Below are 19492 nucleotides of genomic sequence, written 5' to 3' on the forward strand. Positions count from 1 at the left end.
AAATGAACGTAAAGACATCTATATAATCTTTCCAAGCGACATGACTCCTTTCCAATGACCTCACACTCCCCTAGGAGGCATCCCGTGGCGTTTGGAGCTCAGGCCCAGGAAAGTCTGAAAACGTGTATTATAACCTTCAATTTTGGCTGTTTTTGGGACATGTTTAGACTTTTCCGTGCCCGGTCATATTTTGTCCCGAAACGTTCGTAGGAAAGATGACGTGACTTGTAACGTTGCGCGGGTGCTTGGCATGATTTGCATTGTCTCGAAAAGCCTCTGAATACACCATTTGTTCATTTCTCGTGAAATCGAATATTGACTCGAAATGAACATAAAGGTATCGACAATATTCGTTCCAAACCACATGACTCTTTTCTAATGACCTCCCATGTCCGTAGGAGGCATACCCTGGCGTTCGGAACTCGGACCCCGGGAATGTCCGAAAGCGTGTATTATATAACCTTTAATTTGGCTGTTTTTGCGACTTTTTAAGACTTCTCCGGACTTGGTCATATTTTCTCCCGAAATATTCCTAGGAGTACAAACGTGACTTGTAACGTTTGATGGGTGCTTGGCACCATTTGCATTGTCTCGGAAAACTTCTAAACACCAATTTGTTTATTTCTCGTAAAACCCAAAATTGCCTTGAAATGAACGTAAAAGCATCCATATATTCGTTCCAAGCAATATGACTCAATTCCAATGATCTCTCATGTACATAGGAGGCACCCCGCGGCATTTGGAGCTCGGACTCCGAAAAAGTCCGAAAGCGTGTATTATAACCTTCAATTTTGGTTGTTTTTGGACATTTTTGGATTTCTCCCGGCCTCCCCATATTTTCTCTCGAAATATTCGTAGGAAAGCCGAAGTGACTTGTAACATTGTGCGGATACTTGGCACCATTAGTGTTGCCTCGAAAAGCCTTTAAACACCCTATTTGTTCATTTCTTGTGAAAACTAAAACTGCCTCGAAATGAACGTAAAGGCATCCACATATTCGTTCCAGGCCACATGATTCCTTTCCAATGACGTCCCATATCCCTAGGAGGCATCCCGCGGCGTCCGTAGCTCGAGCCCCGGGAAAGTCCGAAAGCGTGTATTATAACCTTCAATTTTAGCTATTTTTGAGACATTTTTGGACTTTTTCCGGACCTAGTCATATTTTCTCCCGAAACGTTTCTAGGAAAGCCGACATGACTTGTAACGTTGCGCGGGTTCTTGGCACCATTTGTGTTGTCTCAAAAAGCTTCTAGACACCCTAGTTATTCATTTCTTGTGAAATCTAAAACTATCTCGAAATGAACGTAAAGGCATCCACATATTCGTTCCAAGCCATGTGACTCCTTTCCAATGACCTCCCATGTCTCTAGGAGGTATCCTGTGGCATTCGGAGCTCTGGCCATGAGAAAGTCCGAAAGTGTGTATTATAACCTTCAATATTGGCTATTTTTGGGGAATTTTTGGAGTTCTCCGGGCATGGTCATATTATCTCCCTAAACGTTCCTTGGAAAGTCGACGTGACTTGTAATGTTACGCGGGTATTTCGCACCATTTGCATTGTCTTGAAAAGCCTCTGAACACCCCATTTATTCATTTCTCGTGAAACCCAAAATTTAGGATTAATAAACTATTATTGCATAGAAATATGTTTTAGTTTTGTTTATTACCGACAAATAGGTCATAGACTATAGAGTTAGCAAAGAGATTTTTTGTTAGGAAAATATCATTTTGTGACGAAGATCATTAAGGCATGAAACTCGCTGGTCTTTCAAAGAAATTTTGTCCTCTCAAGTTTCGGAAATGGGAAACATGATCTTCATGAGAGTTTCCATGCTAAATAGATTTTTAGATTTTTTTCAATGTTTATTGATTTACACATCCTTACTTCCACTTCTGTAGTTTTGTAAGTGATGTTTTTTTTTTCATATATAATGCAAAGCGATGGCCTCCGGGTTTAGTTTTACTAAGAGGGTTGATTCTCTGGTGGCTTCTTATTATATTATGTCTTTACTTAGATGGTAATTTAAATTTTTCTTATGGACACTTATATGATTAAAAGTTGGTTGAGATGTTATAATAGCAAGATATCACGGGTTCAACTTGTTGCAAGCTAAAATTTACTTTTGTTAATGGACATGACTTATGTACACATTAGACAATTCTATAGTTGTGGGCGTGTATACATTGTCACACACGCCTTTTAATATATTTGTATAGATAATGGAACCACTTATATACTTCATCAAATTATTTTTTCATAATCTAATAAGTTTACACTTTATGATCGAATACGAACTATGTGAATTAAAATCTTTCAAATGTATATTGACGTCTTTGATGATGACAACGAACTCTATACATCAATCTATGAAGAAAATTTTACTCTTTTTCTTCACAAATATATACCATCAGAATTTTTTTGAGAAGTTTTAATCTATTTTACGAGCAAAAGAGAGCTTACCTGATTTAAGCCAATCGTTCAGGATGAGTTCGATGAATGTCAATTTGGTTAGGTCATATTCGGATGACAAATCAATTTATGTTCTATTCGAGTTGAATTATATTCATATTTATTGTTGTTGATAAATTTCATTTATAAATCAAACAACATTAGTGATCAACTTCTGGTTGGATTTGGTTCAAGTTGGATCTTTATTCACATTATTTTCTACTAAGAACGTTGTTTAAAACTATTTGACATAGATTATAATCGCTTCATTAGATATATGTCAATTTTGCTAGGTCTAAAAAGGAATGAAACTCAGTTTCTTGCAGCCACATCAGGACAGAGGTGGGATGAATATCATTATCTCACCCTACAACGGCCCTATTACACTATTAGCTCTAGGAAGCGATATGTCTGGTGGGGCCCTTAACGTCCGAGCTGAGGGTACCACGGCCACCGACATAGAAGCAGGGTTCAAGATCAAGACAACCACAGTGGAGGCTATCAGCTATGTTCCCACACAATAATGTAATGAAGTACTATGATATGATCAACAGTCAAATGCTATTTGTAACGGAAGTACATTGCATCAACAATTTGACAGAACATGAGCATACAAAAGGCAGTTTGTTATTCAGTAGGGAAGAATAAAAGTCATATTTCCAAGATATTACTACATAATACAACACTCTAATAGGGAAGGTACATTAATATAATTCAATCATATACAAGAAACCTGCGTTCTATATGCATTTTTACTTCAACGCGATTTCAGTTGCAATTAGAATAAAGATTTTCAAAGTTCACCAGAAAACTATCAGCATTTCACATTCTGCCAATAAAGAGGGCAGTTTTAACCATTATCGATTCACCATGTCAAGTTAACCAAATCGCGAGTCTGGGTTGAATAGCACGGACTCCCTCCAAATGAGCTCCTTGATGTTCTCCTCTGTGAAAGATGGCTGCTCAAAATCGAAACTGAATGGCTGTGGACAAATGGGTTCTTCATTTATGTCATGTAGAGGGGCCAAGTACGGGTGGCAGAGTGCCTCAGTAACTGAAAAAACCAGAAAAGACAATGGCAATGATCATCAACTTGGTATCAACATATGATAGTATGAATTAAAGTTCAAGAGCTTAGATATTTGGGGATCCAAAGTGTTGGTTTTATTACTACTCAGAACGTTAGTCTGGCCCACAGACCTCAAGATTCCTAGACATGTCAATTAACAATAATGACCAATATTGGAATATGTAGCAACCTATAAATGAAGAAGAAAGATATCAAACATGATGGATAGTTGAGTTGCGATAGAACCAAGCTTGTCTCATCAGTGCAGCGGAGTTAGCTGAGCTGGATCAAGGGGATTGGCCAGGTCAAGCTTGGCTCCAGCACAGTTTGACTGAAGCAAGAGGAAGGGGTTAGGTCAGGTTAAATGGTCAATGCTCTTCTTTCTCTCTCTCTCTGAGAAAATCCAAACCATGGCTTCTAAACGGATAGTTGTCTATATTCAAGGATGATGATTATTGTCAAAAATTATGATACCTGTAATACGCTTGCTGGGATCAAATACCAGCATTTTGTCAAGCAAATCAATAGCCAGAGGAGAAGCATTCGGAAATTTAGCAGAGAACTGTTGTCTTGGAAATTGTGGAAGCTGCCTAACATATCTTCGAGCATTGTCACTTTGTAGGAAGCTTATACTGGAGTCATCAGGTGAACCTATGAGCTTCAAAGAGACAAAAGATCCAGAACATATTATCAATTTTGTCTCCAAATTCGGAAGTACAAGGAGAATAAGGGGAGAAGCAAAAAATACAAAGAAGCGCCATTAATAAAAAGTGATGAAATATTAATACGACAGTGACAAAACCTCTAGCAACTGTTCACTTTTAGCAGAGTCAATAGGGGTCTCTAGGGAACAATTCTCAACTTTGGTTAACAAACTTATAATAAACTAGATCAAATGTCTCACTGAACTGTCGGTTCTTTTTCATTATGCAGGCAACGAGACAGTTCCTTGTGAATCAGAAGTCCATTGGAACAGCCTCTTGCAATTGTAGTGTGAGTAAGACCTCTGTACTATTGTATGGCAAACGATTAGCTAGGTCCAATATGCAGTCCTAGGCATGAGCTTTGTTAAAGGCATAAGGATAACAGTATTTTATTTGCATAAAAAAAAGGGTATAGTACTTTATTATATTGTGGACCGACTATCCCGAAAAAAAAAACATTTATGCATTTACAATGGCAGAGCAGCTTGACTATTGAGGAAATTTTAGAATATTCTCATTACTTTTACATCCCATTTGCTAGACAGTGATAAATAGTGATAATGGTAAATCAGTTTATGCATAACTTTGTAAGAACAATCACATGTGAATTCCCATAATAAGGCTTTTCCAACCCAAGTATCTATTTTTCTTCACAAATTTCCAGATTTCGAGTTTACTATAGAGGGTGTGAGTGAGAATATTTTACGAAGAAAACACATGTTTGAGGATGGAGTTCCATAAACATGGATAATTGACACGAGACTTAATTTACAAATTTAAACATTAATTCATACCATTAATGCCCCGTTTATTATTGCCTAATGCCTATGAAAAGGGTCATCTAGCTAACAGATTCAGTGCTTTAAAGCAATATGGACATATAAAACTTGCAGGAGGTACATATAGTATTACGATTTCCAGTCTATGATTTCAAATGATACCACAGTTATGTCAGGCTTTTACAAGCAATTACTAGCTTGGAAGCAGCCGTCCGGCCATCGAGTAGAAGCAGAAATTTAGGAAGTGGGACTATCAGCAGTTTCAGAGTTTAGAGGGTAAAATGACATATACAAAACATTCTGCCTTCATTCTATCAGAAGTTAATTGGATTTTTCAAAGAAGCAAAAGGACATTGAATATTACTACACAAGCAGATTTCGAGGACTTTATTAAGGACTTAAAGCAACCGTATTACTACAGCTTGAAAGATAATTTTTCTCATATGGCAAGTACCTCAGTAATTAGTTTCAGCTGATGAACATAATCCTTGCCGGGAAAAAGGGGTTTTCTGGTTATAATCTCCCCAAGTATGCATCCAACAGACCATATATCGATTGCAGCAGTGTACTCTGAACAATTCAGAAGCAATTCTGGAGCTCGATACCACCGAGTGACAACATACTCAGTCATGAAATCGGTTTCAGAAGTCGTTCTAGCAAGTCCAAAGTCTCCAATCTTGAGATCACAATTTGCATTCAGTAGTAAATTGCTAGGTTTCAGGTCACGATGCAGCACATTGGCAGAGTGAATATACTTCAGGCCTCGTAATATTTGATATAGGAAATACTGCAAATGCATTTAATTATCAGTCAATTATTGGGATATGAAAACCACTGTTGAAAGGACACAGGAAAAAAATTCAGCCTAAAGACAAGCAAATGCATATTGGGAACTATTCTTACACGTAAAAGGATACAGGCAAAGTCAATTAGAAGATAATTAATGAAGCATAAACTCTAATATAAAACACACGCATCAAAATTCTACATTTTCCTCTTATGAGAGACAAAGGGAGAGAAATCGTTGGCATTACATCAGCAAAGTGATAGCGAGAAACCAACACGATTTGGACAATATCTTTTGTACAACCATATAATTGAGCTTACCCCTTGGCAATGATTGCAATATACACACATATGAAATGATTACAATATACATATAAATAATCACACACCTGCCCCTTAGAAGGAGGGCATCGGGAGCCATCCGGAGGCCCTCCTACGCCGAGCGTGGGTCGAGCCAAAGGAAGGCAAAAGTGGGAATGAAATGAAGGTCTGAGGCCCCATGGGGGATCCTCAGGCACCCCGGGGACCCTAGAGAGGTCCGGGACGAAAAAACTTACCAAGACCCGAAAAATCGAAAAATGTCCCGAAAACTGGAAAAATCGTGGATTAGTACACGAATCAGGGCGCCCCCGGGGACCAGGCACCGGTGCCCATTTGGTGCACCCTGGGATCGTGGGAGGCTCTTTGAAGGCACACTCATGCCGTGAAAGGGTTAGGTGGTGCCGTTAATAGGCCCTCCTAGGCCTAGCTAGAGTCGTGCCAAGCGAGCCAAGGGAACGCAAAAGTGGGAATGAAATGAAAGTTTGAGGCTCCATGGGGGATCCTGAAGGCACCCCGGGGACCGTAGGGAGATCCGCAACAGTAAAACTTGCCGGGTCCCGAGAAGTCGGAAAATGGCCCGAAAACAAGAAAAATCATGGATTATAGTACACGAAACTGGGCGCCCGCGAGGCCCGGGCATCAGTTCCCATGGGGTGCCTCCCAGGGCCGTGGGAGACCCTTTGAAGGCACACTCGTGCCGTGAAAGGGTCAGGTGGTGTCGTTAGTAGGCCCTCCTAGGCCTAGCTAGAGTCGTGCCAAGCGAGCCAAGGGAACGCAAAAGTGGGAATGAAATGAAGGTTTGAGGCTCCATGGGGGATCCTGAAGGCACCCCGGGGACCGTAGGGAGGTCCGCGATGAAAAAACTCGCCGGTCCTCGAGAAGTCGGAAAATGGCCCGAAAACTAGAAAAATCGTGGATTATAGTATACGAATCCGGGCGCACGCGAGGCCTGGGCACCGGTTCCCATGGGGTGTCTTCCAAGGCCATGGGAGATCCTTTGAAGGCACACTCGTGCCCTGGAAGGGTCATGTGGTGCTGTTTGGAGGCCCTCCTTGGCCTAGCTATGGTCGTGCCAAACGAGCTAAGGGAAAGCAAAAGTGGGAATGAAATGAAGGTCTGAGGCCCCATGGGGGATCCTCAGGCACCCCGGGGACCCTAGAGATGTCCGGGACGAAAAACTCTCGGGGACCCGGGAAGTCGAAAAATCGCCCGAAAACTGGAAAATCGTGAATTATAGTACACGAATCTAGACGCCCCCGGGGTCCGGATACCGGTGCTCTTGGGGTGCACCCCGGGCCATGGGAGGCCCTTTGAAGGCACACTCGAGCCGTGGAAGGGTCATGTGGTGCCGTTCGGAGGCCCTCCTAGGCATAGCTAGGGTCGTGCCAAGCGAGCCAACGGATTGCAAAAGTGGAAATATAATGAAGGTCTAAGGCCCCATGAGGGATCCTCAGGCACCCCGGGGACCCTAGGAAGGTATGGGACGAAAAAACTTGTCGGGCTGGGAAGTCGGAAAATGGCCCGAAAGTTGGAAAAATTGTGGATAGTACACGAATCAGGGCGCCCCCGGGACCGGGCACCGATTCCCATTTGGTGCACACTGGGACCGTGGGAGGCCCTTTGAAGGCACACTCGAGCCGTGAAAGGGTCATGTGGTGTCGTTAGGAGGCCTTCCTAGGCCTAGCTAGGGTTGTGCCAAGCGAGCCAAGGGAACGCAAAAGTGGGAATGAAATGAAGGTTTGAGGCTCCATGGGGGATCCTGAAGTCACCCCCAGGGACCGTAGGAAGGTCCGCGACGAAAAAACTCGTCGGGCCCCGGGAAGTCGGAAAATGGCCCGAAAACTGGAAAAATCGTGGATTATAGTACACGAATCCGGGCGCCCGCGAGGCCCGGGCACCGGTTCCCATGGGGTGCCTCCCAGGGCTGTGGGAGGCCCTTTGAAGGCACACTCGTGCCGTGGAAGGGTCATGTGGTGCCGTTCGGAAAGTTTTTGTTAGGCTTGAAATATTTTCAAGTATTTTCCCTTATATTTCACTGTTTTTCGCCTATTTTTCGCCATTTCCCGTCAAAATGTATTATTTAAAAAAAAAAATACGTAAACATATTTTTCCCAAATTACCCTCTATTTTGCTCTATTTTCGCCTTATTTAGCCCATTTTCCACAAAAAATATGATTCTTTCCAGAAAAAGAAAATACGTAAATTAAGTATAAGTCGCAAAATATTTTTCCAGATTTTTCCCTATTTTCCCTCTATTTTTCGTTATTTTTTCTAAATTCTGGATTGAACAGCATTAGAGCTGAATGTGGGACGGGTAAGATTAACTCTGTTAGTTTCAATAGAGACTCATTGAGATTATGAATATATACAAATTTCAGAGCCCAAAACATGTTCAATCCCATCTATGCAATCTACACCCCTAGTTCACAGACCACACTTATTCAAATGTAGGCAATCTTATCCCTAACTGTCAATCAAAAATAATATTAGGGACTGTTTTTGAACGACTTGACAAAATACATAATAAAATATAAAGAACCAGTACAGAAAAGTATAACACTTCTAAGTTTAAACCATGGAGGGAAAGAGCAAGCTATCAATCACCTAGAATAGAGACACCATTTCCATTAAAGACTTCTAACTAAAAATGTCCAAAAATTTTAAAAGTTCATACCCGACAATGATCATCAGTCAACTGGTTGCTGGAACTTATTATTTGGTGTAGATCTGTATCCATCAGTTCGTGAACCATATATACATCATTGAATTTCTCTTTCTGTGGAGGCCGTATAATATCCCGGAGGACGATAACCTGTGCTAGGAAGATAAACCATCAATTAGAACTTACATTGAAACCCATCCATGAAATCGTCAGACAAATTAAATAGAATCACATAAATAACCAACAATGCACATCAATTCACCCTATGCATACCCAGACATGAAAACATCAGACAAATTAAACAGAATCACATAAATTACCAACAATGCACATCAATGCACCCTATGCATGTCAAAATGTCACTCACATTATAAAAAACAGCAAAATGTGAATGTGTAAATGCAGTAAAGTAGTTGTTCTTCAGAGAAATTCACAAAGTGGTTGGTTTACTAAATGATGTGGTGACGCATACGCAAATGAAATCTAGACAATAGGTTGTTGCAACTAAAGATCCCAACTCAAGACAATTAATTGCTGCTGAGTTGTAGAGTAAAGAACACTGAAGAAAGAAAATATTCTCATTGTAGTAGGAGAGCTATGTGGCTCCGTGTTGAAGCTACTTTCTGTGAAAAGTGATAATAAGTAACCATCAAAGAACACCGAGTGTTTGAACTTACATTGTCATGGTTCATGTGGCGAAGAAGTTTGATTTCACGCAGTATTCTTTTGGCATCTATTCTGTTATGAAATGCATTGCTGACCTTCTTAATTGCAACTTCTTCTCGTGTCTCAGAATTGACAGCAGCACTGAGATAAAGAAAAAAAGTTCATCAACATTAGTGAACCAAAACAAGTAAATCAAACTGAGAGAACAACGAACAGCACATCTATCGTAGCACTACTCAAAATTAAGTATTAAAAGCAAAAGAATAACCCTAAGTACATTGAACAACACTAAGCTAGTAGAAGCTGGAGGAAAATCTACGACACTAACGGAACATAAACGCAAACATACTTCTTAATTGCTCCGTATAGTCTTTATCAGCAAGTTGCTTTATAATCTACTCTATTTCTTGCTTGGCAGCTGGCACTATCTAGTATTTCCAAACACAGCCTCAGATACTACAAAGAGCCCAATAAAAACTACAAGATAAACAACCTCGAATCTACCAAGTCCATTAATTTCAAATAAGCAAATACTTCAATTAACAAATTAAACCTAAGATACAATCATAACAAAAAACTTCCTAACAATCTAAAGCTTGTAGGTGTCAGCTAGCTTAGTTAGTAAACTCTCGGAAGTTGTATCTAGTATCTATGACCTAGGATTGGATCACTTCTACATCACTGTTCTTCGTGGCTACCTATACACCCCAAGAACAATATACAAAACTAGGATTGAGCTTGGCGCCTCACCCCTGATATCGACTATCAAAGGACCAACTCAACCAAAAGCTTAAGCTGATAGTTAGAGTCCCAAGAATCGTTTAATACTCTATCATCGACAACAACATGACCCACCCACCCCCGGATTTCGTGCGGGCAGGGAACAGCTCGAAGATGGACTCTTAAATATAACAATTACCTCACTACATAGCTAAATACATCAATGCAAAGTATGCAATCACCAAAACTACCAATATGCACATCTTCCATTTAATAAAAATCACATAGAACATATTTCTCTATTTCTTATTCTAAAACAGCAAAACCCAGCTAAAAGATTCATCACTTGAAGAAGAATATATCAATTAGCAGATCATATTAGTTAAAGAGCAATAAAATCACCAAGTAAACAACCAACTAATTTGCATTCAATATTGATCCAATCCCAAATCATAACACAAAAAATCTCACAACTTCACTCCATAATACTAAAAAAATCCCACAAAAACTTAGAAAAAAGATATCAAATTTTACCCAATAATCTTCAATATAATCACAAAATTTACCAAAAAAAAAGTATGGGGAAGAAAAACTAACCAAACAATACCATAAGCGCCGCGACCAACAGGGCGAAGAGGAGGGACATACTTACTAGAAACTTCGAAAATGTTTCCGTACAAACTGTACTGTACGTACTTTCCACCATGTGTGGGTACTCCTCTAACATTTTGCTCCATTTTTTTTCTCTCTCTTTCTTCTTTCAGTTCAGTTTGATGTAATAATGCAAATTAGAGGAGAGAGAAAATTTGATATTTAAAGAAGAAGAAGAAGGAAATGTGGAGGGCAGATTAGGAAATGTTGGTTGTTGATGGTGGAAGGTTGACCTTTCTTTCAAGATTGGAGAGTCTTCATAGTAGGGTACATAGAGAAGGAGCTAGGAGAGAGACTGTTGTTTCTTTCTATTTCTATTTCTATTTCTATTTTCAGAAGTAAATTCCGAGAAACTACAAATTTATATGCGGTCGTATTTGGCAATTAGCGGATAGTTATTAGCTTATTATATCAGCTAATTTGACTAGTTGATTGTATTAGTTGTTTGTATAAAAGTTTTTGGTAAATAGTTGATAATTTGTTACATAATTGCGTAAAATGACCAATAACAACATGTGCATAATCTATTGTTGTAAGCTTGTAACTTTTATTGTTTATTAATGTAATTTTCAACAACGTTAGGACATAAATGTAAATGGCGACTCATTCTCGAACTTCTAATGTCAAAAAGCTATTTCCCTAGCTTTTTCAAAAAGAGTTTTTTGAGCACAATTAGCTAATTGAAACTTCTTTACCAAACATTCAAATTAGAAGATTGACTAGTCAAATCCTCTAATATGAATTTGTACTTCTACTTTTTCCTCAAGCTTCTCTTTATCAAACAAGATTGAAGTACAAGTTCCCTTTTTTTAGTAGATTCTTAATAGGTAAAAAGAAATCATTTGTATTGTCCTTGTCCAAGGCCCTTATCCAGAGGCCAGTCACAAGCAACACATCCCCGGAACCCTCCTCTCTCTTTAAATCCCAAGCAAATGCAACTCTAGACTTTGCTAGGCAAGATGGGAAAGTTCATCACTTGAGCCAACTTCAATTCGTCCATTTTTTAGTAGTTGTATCATATATTTTGATGAATTTGAAATTATACTATTTGTATTTTTGAAAAGGTTTCTCCTCATATGTGCTTTTTTTAATATATTTTCAATATATGTTTATACAACTACTCTAAATATGTGTGTCATTTCCTTTGGATATAACTACTTAAAAAGGGTGGGGGAGTGCCTCAGAATTTGTTGTTGATGCTGTATCAAGTAGCAACTGATAGTGTGATAATTTTATAGACTACACTTACCATTTTTCTTAAACAAAAAAACTATTAAAAGACGGAGGAACTAAATATAGTAAAGATAATAATAATAAACAATTAATGGAATCATTACATAAACGAATAAAAATCAGAGGAAGTATATATTAATGACACTTTTGGAAGAAATTTGAAAATAATTTTCATAAATCTCCTATGTCTATTGGTAATAACAAACGCCTATTAATTTATCCAAAACTACAAATATATAACCGATAAACTACCTCCGTTCCTTTTTACTAGTTACATTTACATTTTTCACGCATATCGATACACTATTTTGAGCCTTTACATTTCTAATTTTGTATTTGTAAAAAATATAAAAAGTCGATATTCTAAAAGTACATATTGAGACGAATCAAATAAGATTCCACATAACTATATATATATTCTCTTAACCATAAATGATAGTCAAAGAAAAATTTGTGAATAATCTCAAAAGTAAAAGTGTGACTTAGTAACCATTAAAAAGGAACATATATAGTATATAATATTGTAAATTAATTATATATATATCTATTATCTAATATAAATTTGGCAAAAAAAGGTGGAAATTCATTGACCACGCGTGAAATTGTGTAGAAAGTTTATAGAGGTTGACTTTGAATAAAGAAGTGTGAAAGTATTCTTCAAGGTATGCATTGGACATTTGGAACGAAGACTAGTTGTTCTAATGAGTGTGGTACGAATAATTTTAACTTAAAAAAGATCATATTCATATTGGTCACACTTACATAACATTTGGTCATAACTCATATGACCTAAATAACTATAATAGCAAATTATTGTATGACTTGTATGTGTTCCGTGGCTAGAGCTTCCATAAAATGTTAATACATAATGTTGAAACTTCAAAGAAGAAAATGTAAAAAGTTGGACTTTTGGTGATTTATACTGTATAAGTTATTTAAAAAACTTAAAAATCGAGTCAACAACTGCATGAATCTTAAATATGGAATATCTAGGTGTATAATTGATGTTCTACCTATTTCTTGATCGAATCATATGATAAATTCTAACTACACATAATATATTCATATATACGCCATTCGATTTAAATAGATCTAAAAACGAAATCTATCTAAATTCTAAAATCTATTCGTACATAATTCCTTAAAGTTCAATATATTCACATGATCATGAACTTCTATCATTTCCTTGAAACATATTCTTAAGTAAAGTCTACTCTAAATTATGAGCTTCAGTATAAATTATGAACTTTCTTTGCTGGTACAGGAGAATCCATTCATTGTTGCGAGATGAGGTACAATATGGTTGGTTCGTACTAGGTTGACTAAAGTATCAAAATTATTAGTACTTAATTAATTGAAAAATCATTGCACCTGTAATTTTCAAAAACATTGCACCTGTAATTTTCAAAAATATAAGTATTAATTTGGATTGTGAAGTAAGCACTCACAAAATATGCCAGTCATATCAAGTTTCCATTTTCTATGATCACTTGTGAATCATATACAATATCGTATACATAATTTTCAAATTTAAATATATATTTCTGGTTATTGTCAGTTGATTATTACTATTAGATATAAATGCATAAGCAACAAAAAATTATCATACCATATGAGATCTGTATATCAAAATTGAATTGATCGTTAAAATCATACCATAAGATCATTTCATCAAAAATTATTCAAAGAGACGGTTTAATTTTAATATAAAAGTAAATCTAGTCATTAAATGGATTAAACTAGTCACCAAAAAAAATTAACTTAATTACTATTGGACTAATTTTCCTTTTAATATTGGACTTACTATTGCTTAATTTTAATTTAAAAATAAGCGGTCCTTTACAAGACAAACTCTTCATTTCATACTATAAAGATCTTTGACTTTATTATCGTAAAAATTGATGTAATATTCTGGTTTGGGTTGATCTCTAACTCATTTGTTAATGGGCTGAAAAAGCAGTAAAATTTACACAAACATCAACAAGCGCAAGTTTATTCTCATAATGAATATCAGTAACATCATTGTAATTATTGAGACACAATTTATTCAAACTTCTTTATACACCTAAACAAGCATTTCTACTAAGCATATCAATGACTTCATCAATCATCAGCTGCTCCTGCTCTTATTTCCAGCTAGTTGTTCCCATTAGAAGCAAAGCCTCCAATCTGAGATGAAACATGTGCGTAGCCTCTGACAGATGGGTAAGAACTGGAATATCCCTGTGACGGTTGGCCTGCTCCATACGCAGAACCAGGTGGTAGAAATGGAGAAGGAATGGGGTACGGTGTTGAGTATGGTGAGACGACAACGTAGGGTTGAGGCTGACTGTATGAGACCACATACCCTGGTGAAAACCCACCCCATCCAATGTTTCCTCCAAAATCAATAGGCCCTAAACCAAAATGAAACGAGCCAGCTCCTCCGGGAAGGATGGGAATCACTCCGATAGGCATAGATGGGGGTTGTATAACAGTACTTTCGGGTCTCAGTTTCCCATTCCCATCATCAGTTTTCTCATCCATCATTCCTTTTGCAATGCCATCCTGTTTCTCATCCCCATTAGGTGTTACACCGTCTTGTTTCTCATGCCCATCAGAATGTGGAGTATACCCACCATTAGTCATCTTCACACCTCCGCCTGTACTCATTGGACCAGGTAATGGTACATAGACCTCAATTTCCGTCTTCCCACCACCTTCAACTTGACTCCCGAGTGATTCAGAGGCCTCAATTTTTGTCTTCCCACCACCTTCAATTTGACTCCCGAGTGGTTCAGAGGCCTCATGATTCTCAACCATAGGAAGTGTCCTGGCAGAAGCACATACAGAAATTACAATGAGAGCAAGGAAAAGCAAGAATGCTTTAGTAGCCATACCAGCAACTCCTGATGTTGTCAACCTGCTGCACTTTCTGGCTATTTATATGGAAAGTTTGTATCTCTGGAGTCATCTATTCACAAGGAAGGAATTTCAGCATGAAATGAGACAAACAGACGGATAGCAACTTGTTCAATTCTACAAGTTATTGCTTGAAATACGTAGTAGCATAATGAGTCATGACTCATGCATGATAATGATTTAATAGCCTTCAGCTGAAATCCAGACGCTACGGCAATCCAAAGACCATATGCATGAGCAAATATATCAAGCTTACTTGAAACTTCTAACTGGCATTCTGAGGATTTGAGGAAAAACAGTCACTACAGCAATCTCCAAGACCATATTGTCCTTCCCATAGTTTATCAAGGGGAAAGGAGAAAATAGACATGAATTCGCTTCAATATCAGATGTAAATGTACATGTCAACCATACAAAAGAATCATCATGTGGAAGAGCAGCTAATAACGAATGTGCGTAGGAAGCAAAAATTGTACAACCCACAGAACTCTACCTAATTCTTACCAACAAATGCGGACCAAATTAACGCTGAGATTTGAACATATATAACTCGCTCATAAATCACAAGTCAAAAGTCATAACCTAAGCTAATCAAACTCTTCTTTAAACCTCAAGTGCCTGTATAAACACTCCACTCTAATGAGGTATAGACACTAGAGACTTTCTTTTAGATCAAATATAACAGTTTTTATCAAAAAATAACAATAGGTGACACGAGTAACCAAGTCCGAATGACATAGCTCACAGCTCAGAACTCAAAGCTAACCTTTGCTTTGGTCTGTCAGCCATAGGTCACATGGAGTTGTTACATTAGTAGGGTCTGTATGGAGTCGATCATGCGAGGGGGGAATGATATAAAGGGAAGAGATAAGAGAACGAAGATATTCCAAAGTTGCTATAATTGATGCAGCCAATACAAATATGAACATTGTACTAAGCCAAATCACCTCTGTTAGATTACCGGGGAGTCCAGTAAAACATGAAGCATTCTATGTTGCACATGAAAACAGGGACCAACACATTCTCAGCAGCTTTCACTGACAGGACGAGAAGCTTTAATCTAGAACATTGTACTAAGCCAAATCACCTCTGTAAGATTAGCAGGGAGTCCAGTAAAACATGAAGCATTCTATGTTGCACATGAAAACAGGGACCAATTCATTCTCAGCAGCTTTAACTGAAAGGACGAGAAGCTTTAATCTAGAACGAGTAGACAAAACTAGATCTTGTTGCGGAACAACGAATATAAGCTCCCAAGGGAACAAAATGACTAGGACGAGAAACATATATAGAAGGTTTACTCCCATGCACGAGTACAATGTCACAAGCTTACAGAAATGCTCAGCAGTATGAAAATACTACAGCAGACAAAAAGAAAAATTGTTCCAATATGCCTTTCCAAGTATTTGTAGCAGTACATTACTGCAGTTCAATTTTAAAAAAGGCCAGACAATAAAAGAGGATGGCCTCTGCAACTCTACGCATATCATTGTATCACTACCACCAAGTGTTTTATGCCACACAATAACAGTAAAGTTCCACACGACAAATACCATTTCATATATCATTATCATAATACAGTAGTACATAGGTGTAAAGCACAGGCGCTCATTCAGAACAAACATGTTACATACAAGATAAGCATGATTGTATGCCTGAGTGTATCTCATACATTTCCTCATAAGACAATAATAAAAACCATACCTAAACCTGTTTATACACATGACCTCGGCTTGTTCAATATTCATCTCACATGTTGCTCGTCCATTCTGTACTTTTTTGGAGAATCAAGCACACTGCTAGACACTCTTAGGTTACCAAGCAACGCATCACGTCCACTCAACACTATCTGGAAAAACTCATCCACTTCTTTTGCCAGAAGATCTAGTCCAGATGAAAGTTCATCTGCTTTTTTCCCCAATCCTGCAATAGACTTCTGTAAAGCATCAGTTTCCAAAGGCTCCATACTTCCCTGAGTCATGGGATACAATTCACACACACTTGTAGCAACCGATTCCAAATCTTTCAAAAGAAAATTTCTACCACTAGAAACTAAATTTCTTATCTCCCCATTAACAAAACTCTGGAGATGATTGAATGCCTCTGCCCACAAGTGAGTCCCAGCAACACGCAAGTCCACCAACTTCTTATCAGAACCTGTGAAAGCAGAGATGAAAGCGCTACAGACAAACAAAGTTTGCACCTTAACTCCATACATTGCACGCATCAAAGTCTTCCCCTTGGCAGAGTTCTTGACCTTGGGTAACTCTAAAGATTCCATCAACTTATCAATAATAGGGAAACAGTTATCAACTCTAGGGTTCTTTGCACCAATGTGCTGCCTCCAACTATCAATTGAAGATTTGACCTTCAAAATATCAGTTGAACTGTTTTGGTCCAAATTACGTAACACACAATGGAGTAAAAGCTGCCCTTGACTTAGTCTTGATAGCTCAGAGCAGAGAGCAATGCATATATCCAGCAACTTCACACTGTTGTCCAAATACACATCAATCCATTTGTCATCCCAATCAACAACAGGAAGTTCAAGTTCAGTTATCAAAGATTTGATATCATTGTGCGTCTCAGAAAGCAACTGTACAGCTAATACCATCCATGAAAGACTTAAGACCTCATTGTTGTGCTTTGGAATAAGTTTTCTCAACCTTACTGCCAAGGTCTCTTCAAATTTGTTCAGCAGCGCCTGTAGTTTAGGGGAAAGATAAGAGCCTTTCGGTAGTATCATCCGGAAAGGGTTTCCATGGGGAAAGAATGGCCTGTGTGGTTCTTGTGGGCGACTCATTTCTTTCAAGTAACTACAAAAGGAACAGATGACACATACAACAAACAATTCAGCAACCAAAACTTGACAAAAAATTGCTATCGACATCATTTTAGTCAATTCAGTGCTACCACCATGAGCGATTCTTAATATGAAGAACGCAAAAAAAAATAAAAATAAAAATCACATAAACAGAGTCCAAATACAAACGAATCAGTAAGCAAGAGCAGAAACAAATAATAAATCCAGATTAAACAAAAATATTGGATAACAGATCTCCTTTTGGGCATAATGTATACGATAGGGATTAGTCACCTCTCTATATATATAAAGTTGGCTTTTATATAATTCAAAATGATTAAGCATGTGGAATACTATATACCCGACTTACACAAGACCTACTAAACATCCAATTTCCCATGAACAAATGAAGGAGAATTTATCAGGCTAACGCTTTGCGCCTACGACACCACACGCATAATGAAGATACATCCATGGTGATACTAGCAGAAGCATATGAGCATCACACCCAAAATATATCAATAAGAAACCATCTAACAGCCAAACCAAACACACCGCTTAAATCAAGAAAGACACCAAACAGAACACACCTGAATTCTACAATTTATTTCTTCAAATCTTAACTTTGGTTCTCCAAATACTCAATAATTCATTACATAACCCTAATTTTGAATATCATCTCAAGTCAGCCAAGTCAACCACACCTGAATTCTACGATTTATTTCTTCAAATCTTAACTTTGGTTCTTCAAATACTTAATAATTCATTTCATAACCCTAATTTTGAACATCATCTCAAGTCAGCCAAGTCAACCCTAACAAAAAACAACTTCCACAAAACACATATGATAAAACAACAAGTCTCCCCCCCCCTCTCAAATCAATAGCTAATTTTCAACTCATCAAACATACCACACAGATCTAACACTAAACAAACACAAAAATATCAGATCTACAACAAATCATTAAAAATTCATCATAATCAACAAAAAATCATTAAAAATTCAGCAAAATCAACAACAAACAAGAAAAAATCACAGATGAACAACAAACATGCACAATAAATGAACTATTCGAAATCAAAACCATAATCAACGATAAATCATCAAAAATTCAGCAAAATCAACAACAAACAAGAAAAACACACAGATGAACAACAAAAAAGCACAATAAATGAACTATTCAAAATCAAAACCCTAATTCAACAGCATCAATCATCCTCAAAATTTTAAAAAAACTAACAATCAAACAAAACAACAAGATCAAAACCATAATTAAAAGACAAAATTAAAATCATACCTAGAAAGTAATCAAAGGGAGGCGTAAAAGAGAGAGAAAAAGAGGAGAGGAGAGAGAAAATAGGTAGTTGGTAGGTTGAAAAGTCGAAAAGAATGAGCGGAGAAGATGAAGATAAGAGAAGAGCAGAGAGGATTAATTTTCTGTGGGTTAGTAGACGTTTGACGATGTGGGCACCGTGACAAAATGTGATGGCCGAAAGTTTGATTTTAATATGGTGTGTTATTAATGTTGTGGAAGATGATCAATGGTTTGGACGGCTGTGATATTTTTTTATTTTTTTTTTGAGGGGTAAAAATGAAAGTTGATAGTCATGTTTTTTTACTCTGTGTTCGTGCGTAGAGTATTCCACCTTTTACTTGAAGGAGAGTGAGAATTTCTCTTCCTTTTTTTTGTTTTCTTTCTTTTTTCCCGAGTATCTGTCTGCCAAGTCGGACCAAGCAAAGATTTAAT

The 19492-nt window shown here is 37.7% G+C and overlaps 3 protein-coding genes across 5 annotated transcripts; all 3 read right to left on the reverse strand.

The window, feature by feature from the left end:
• Positions 1-3056: 3056 nt before the first annotated feature.
• Positions 3057-11098, reverse strand: LOC104887071 (mitogen-activated protein kinase homolog MMK2). 2 transcript variants are annotated; one of them, XM_010671660.4, is made up of 6 exons: positions 10754-11095; positions 9448-9577; positions 8783-8920; positions 5456-5788; positions 3993-4176; positions 3057-3503 (listed from the first exon to the last, which is right to left on the reverse strand). In XM_010671660.4, the coding sequence occupies exons 1-6, from the start codon at positions 10891-10893 to the stop codon at positions 3328-3330; spliced, it is 1101 nt and encodes a 366-aa protein (XP_010669962.1). In that variant the 5' UTR covers positions 10894-11095; the 3' UTR covers positions 3057-3327. The 2 variants fall into 2 exon arrangements, with proteins under 2 accessions (XP_010669962.1, XP_048494066.1); XM_048638109.2 differs by lacking the exon at positions 3057-3503 and having other exon boundaries at positions 4004-4169; positions 10754-11098.
• Positions 11099-14017: 2919 nt separating this feature from the next.
• Positions 14018-16321, reverse strand: LOC104887066 (uncharacterized). 2 transcript variants are annotated; one of them, XM_048638122.2, is made up of 3 exons: positions 15198-16321; positions 14920-14993; positions 14018-14852 (listed from the first exon to the last, which is right to left on the reverse strand). In XM_048638122.2, the coding sequence occupies exons 2-3, from the start codon at positions 14991-14993 to the stop codon at positions 14177-14179; spliced, it is 750 nt and encodes a 249-aa protein (XP_048494079.1). In that variant the 5' UTR covers positions 15198-16321; the 3' UTR covers positions 14018-14176. The 2 variants fall into 2 exon arrangements, with proteins under 2 accessions (XP_048494079.1, XP_048494078.1); XM_048638121.2 differs by having other exon boundaries at positions 14920-16321.
• A 156-nt stretch (positions 16322-16477) lies between these two features.
• On the reverse strand, positions 16478-19239 carry LOC104887058 (protein BPS1, chloroplastic). Its single transcript, XM_010671642.4, has 2 exons — positions 19043-19239; positions 16478-17757 (listed from the first exon to the last, which is right to left on the reverse strand). The coding sequence occupies exon 2, from the start codon at positions 17742-17744 to the stop codon at positions 16686-16688; it is 1059 nt and encodes a 352-aa protein (XP_010669944.2). The 5' UTR covers positions 17745-17757; positions 19043-19239; the 3' UTR covers positions 16478-16685.
• Between the last annotated feature and the right edge of the window lie 253 nt (positions 19240-19492).

The sequence above is a fragment of the Beta vulgaris genome, chromosome 1, assembly GCF_026745355.1.
Source record: "Beta vulgaris subsp. vulgaris cultivar EL10 chromosome 1, EL10.2, whole genome shotgun sequence".
NCBI classification, from domain to species: Eukaryota; Viridiplantae; Streptophyta; class Magnoliopsida; order Caryophyllales; family Amaranthaceae; genus Beta; species Beta vulgaris.

Excerpts from the sequence above, each read along its gene's own strand:
- LOC104887071 (XM_010671660.4), bottom strand. The coding sequence starts at position 10,893 with ATGGAGCAAAATGTTAGAGGAGTACCCACACATGGTGGAAAGTACGTA. Across the intron at positions 8,921-9,447 it reads GCCACATGAACCATGACAAT|GTTATCGTCCTCCGGGATAT; the intron begins GTAAGTTCAAAC and ends TTCCTAGCACAG. Across the intron at positions 4,177-5,455 it reads AGCTGAAACTAATTACTGAG|CTCATAGGTTCACCTGATGA; the intron begins GTACTTGCCATA and ends GTCTCTTTGAAG.
- LOC104887066 (XM_048638122.2), bottom strand. The coding sequence starts at position 14,993 with ATGACTCCAGAGATACAAACTTTCCATATAAATAGCCAGAAAGTGCAG. Across the intron at positions 14,853-14,919 it reads GACAACATCAGGAGTTGCTG|GACACTTCCTATGGTTGAGA; the intron begins GTATGGCTACTA and ends TGCTTCTGCCAG.
- LOC104887058 (XM_010671642.4), bottom strand. The coding sequence starts at position 17,744 with ATGAGTCGCCCACAAGAACCACACAGGCCATTCTTTCCCCATGGAAAC.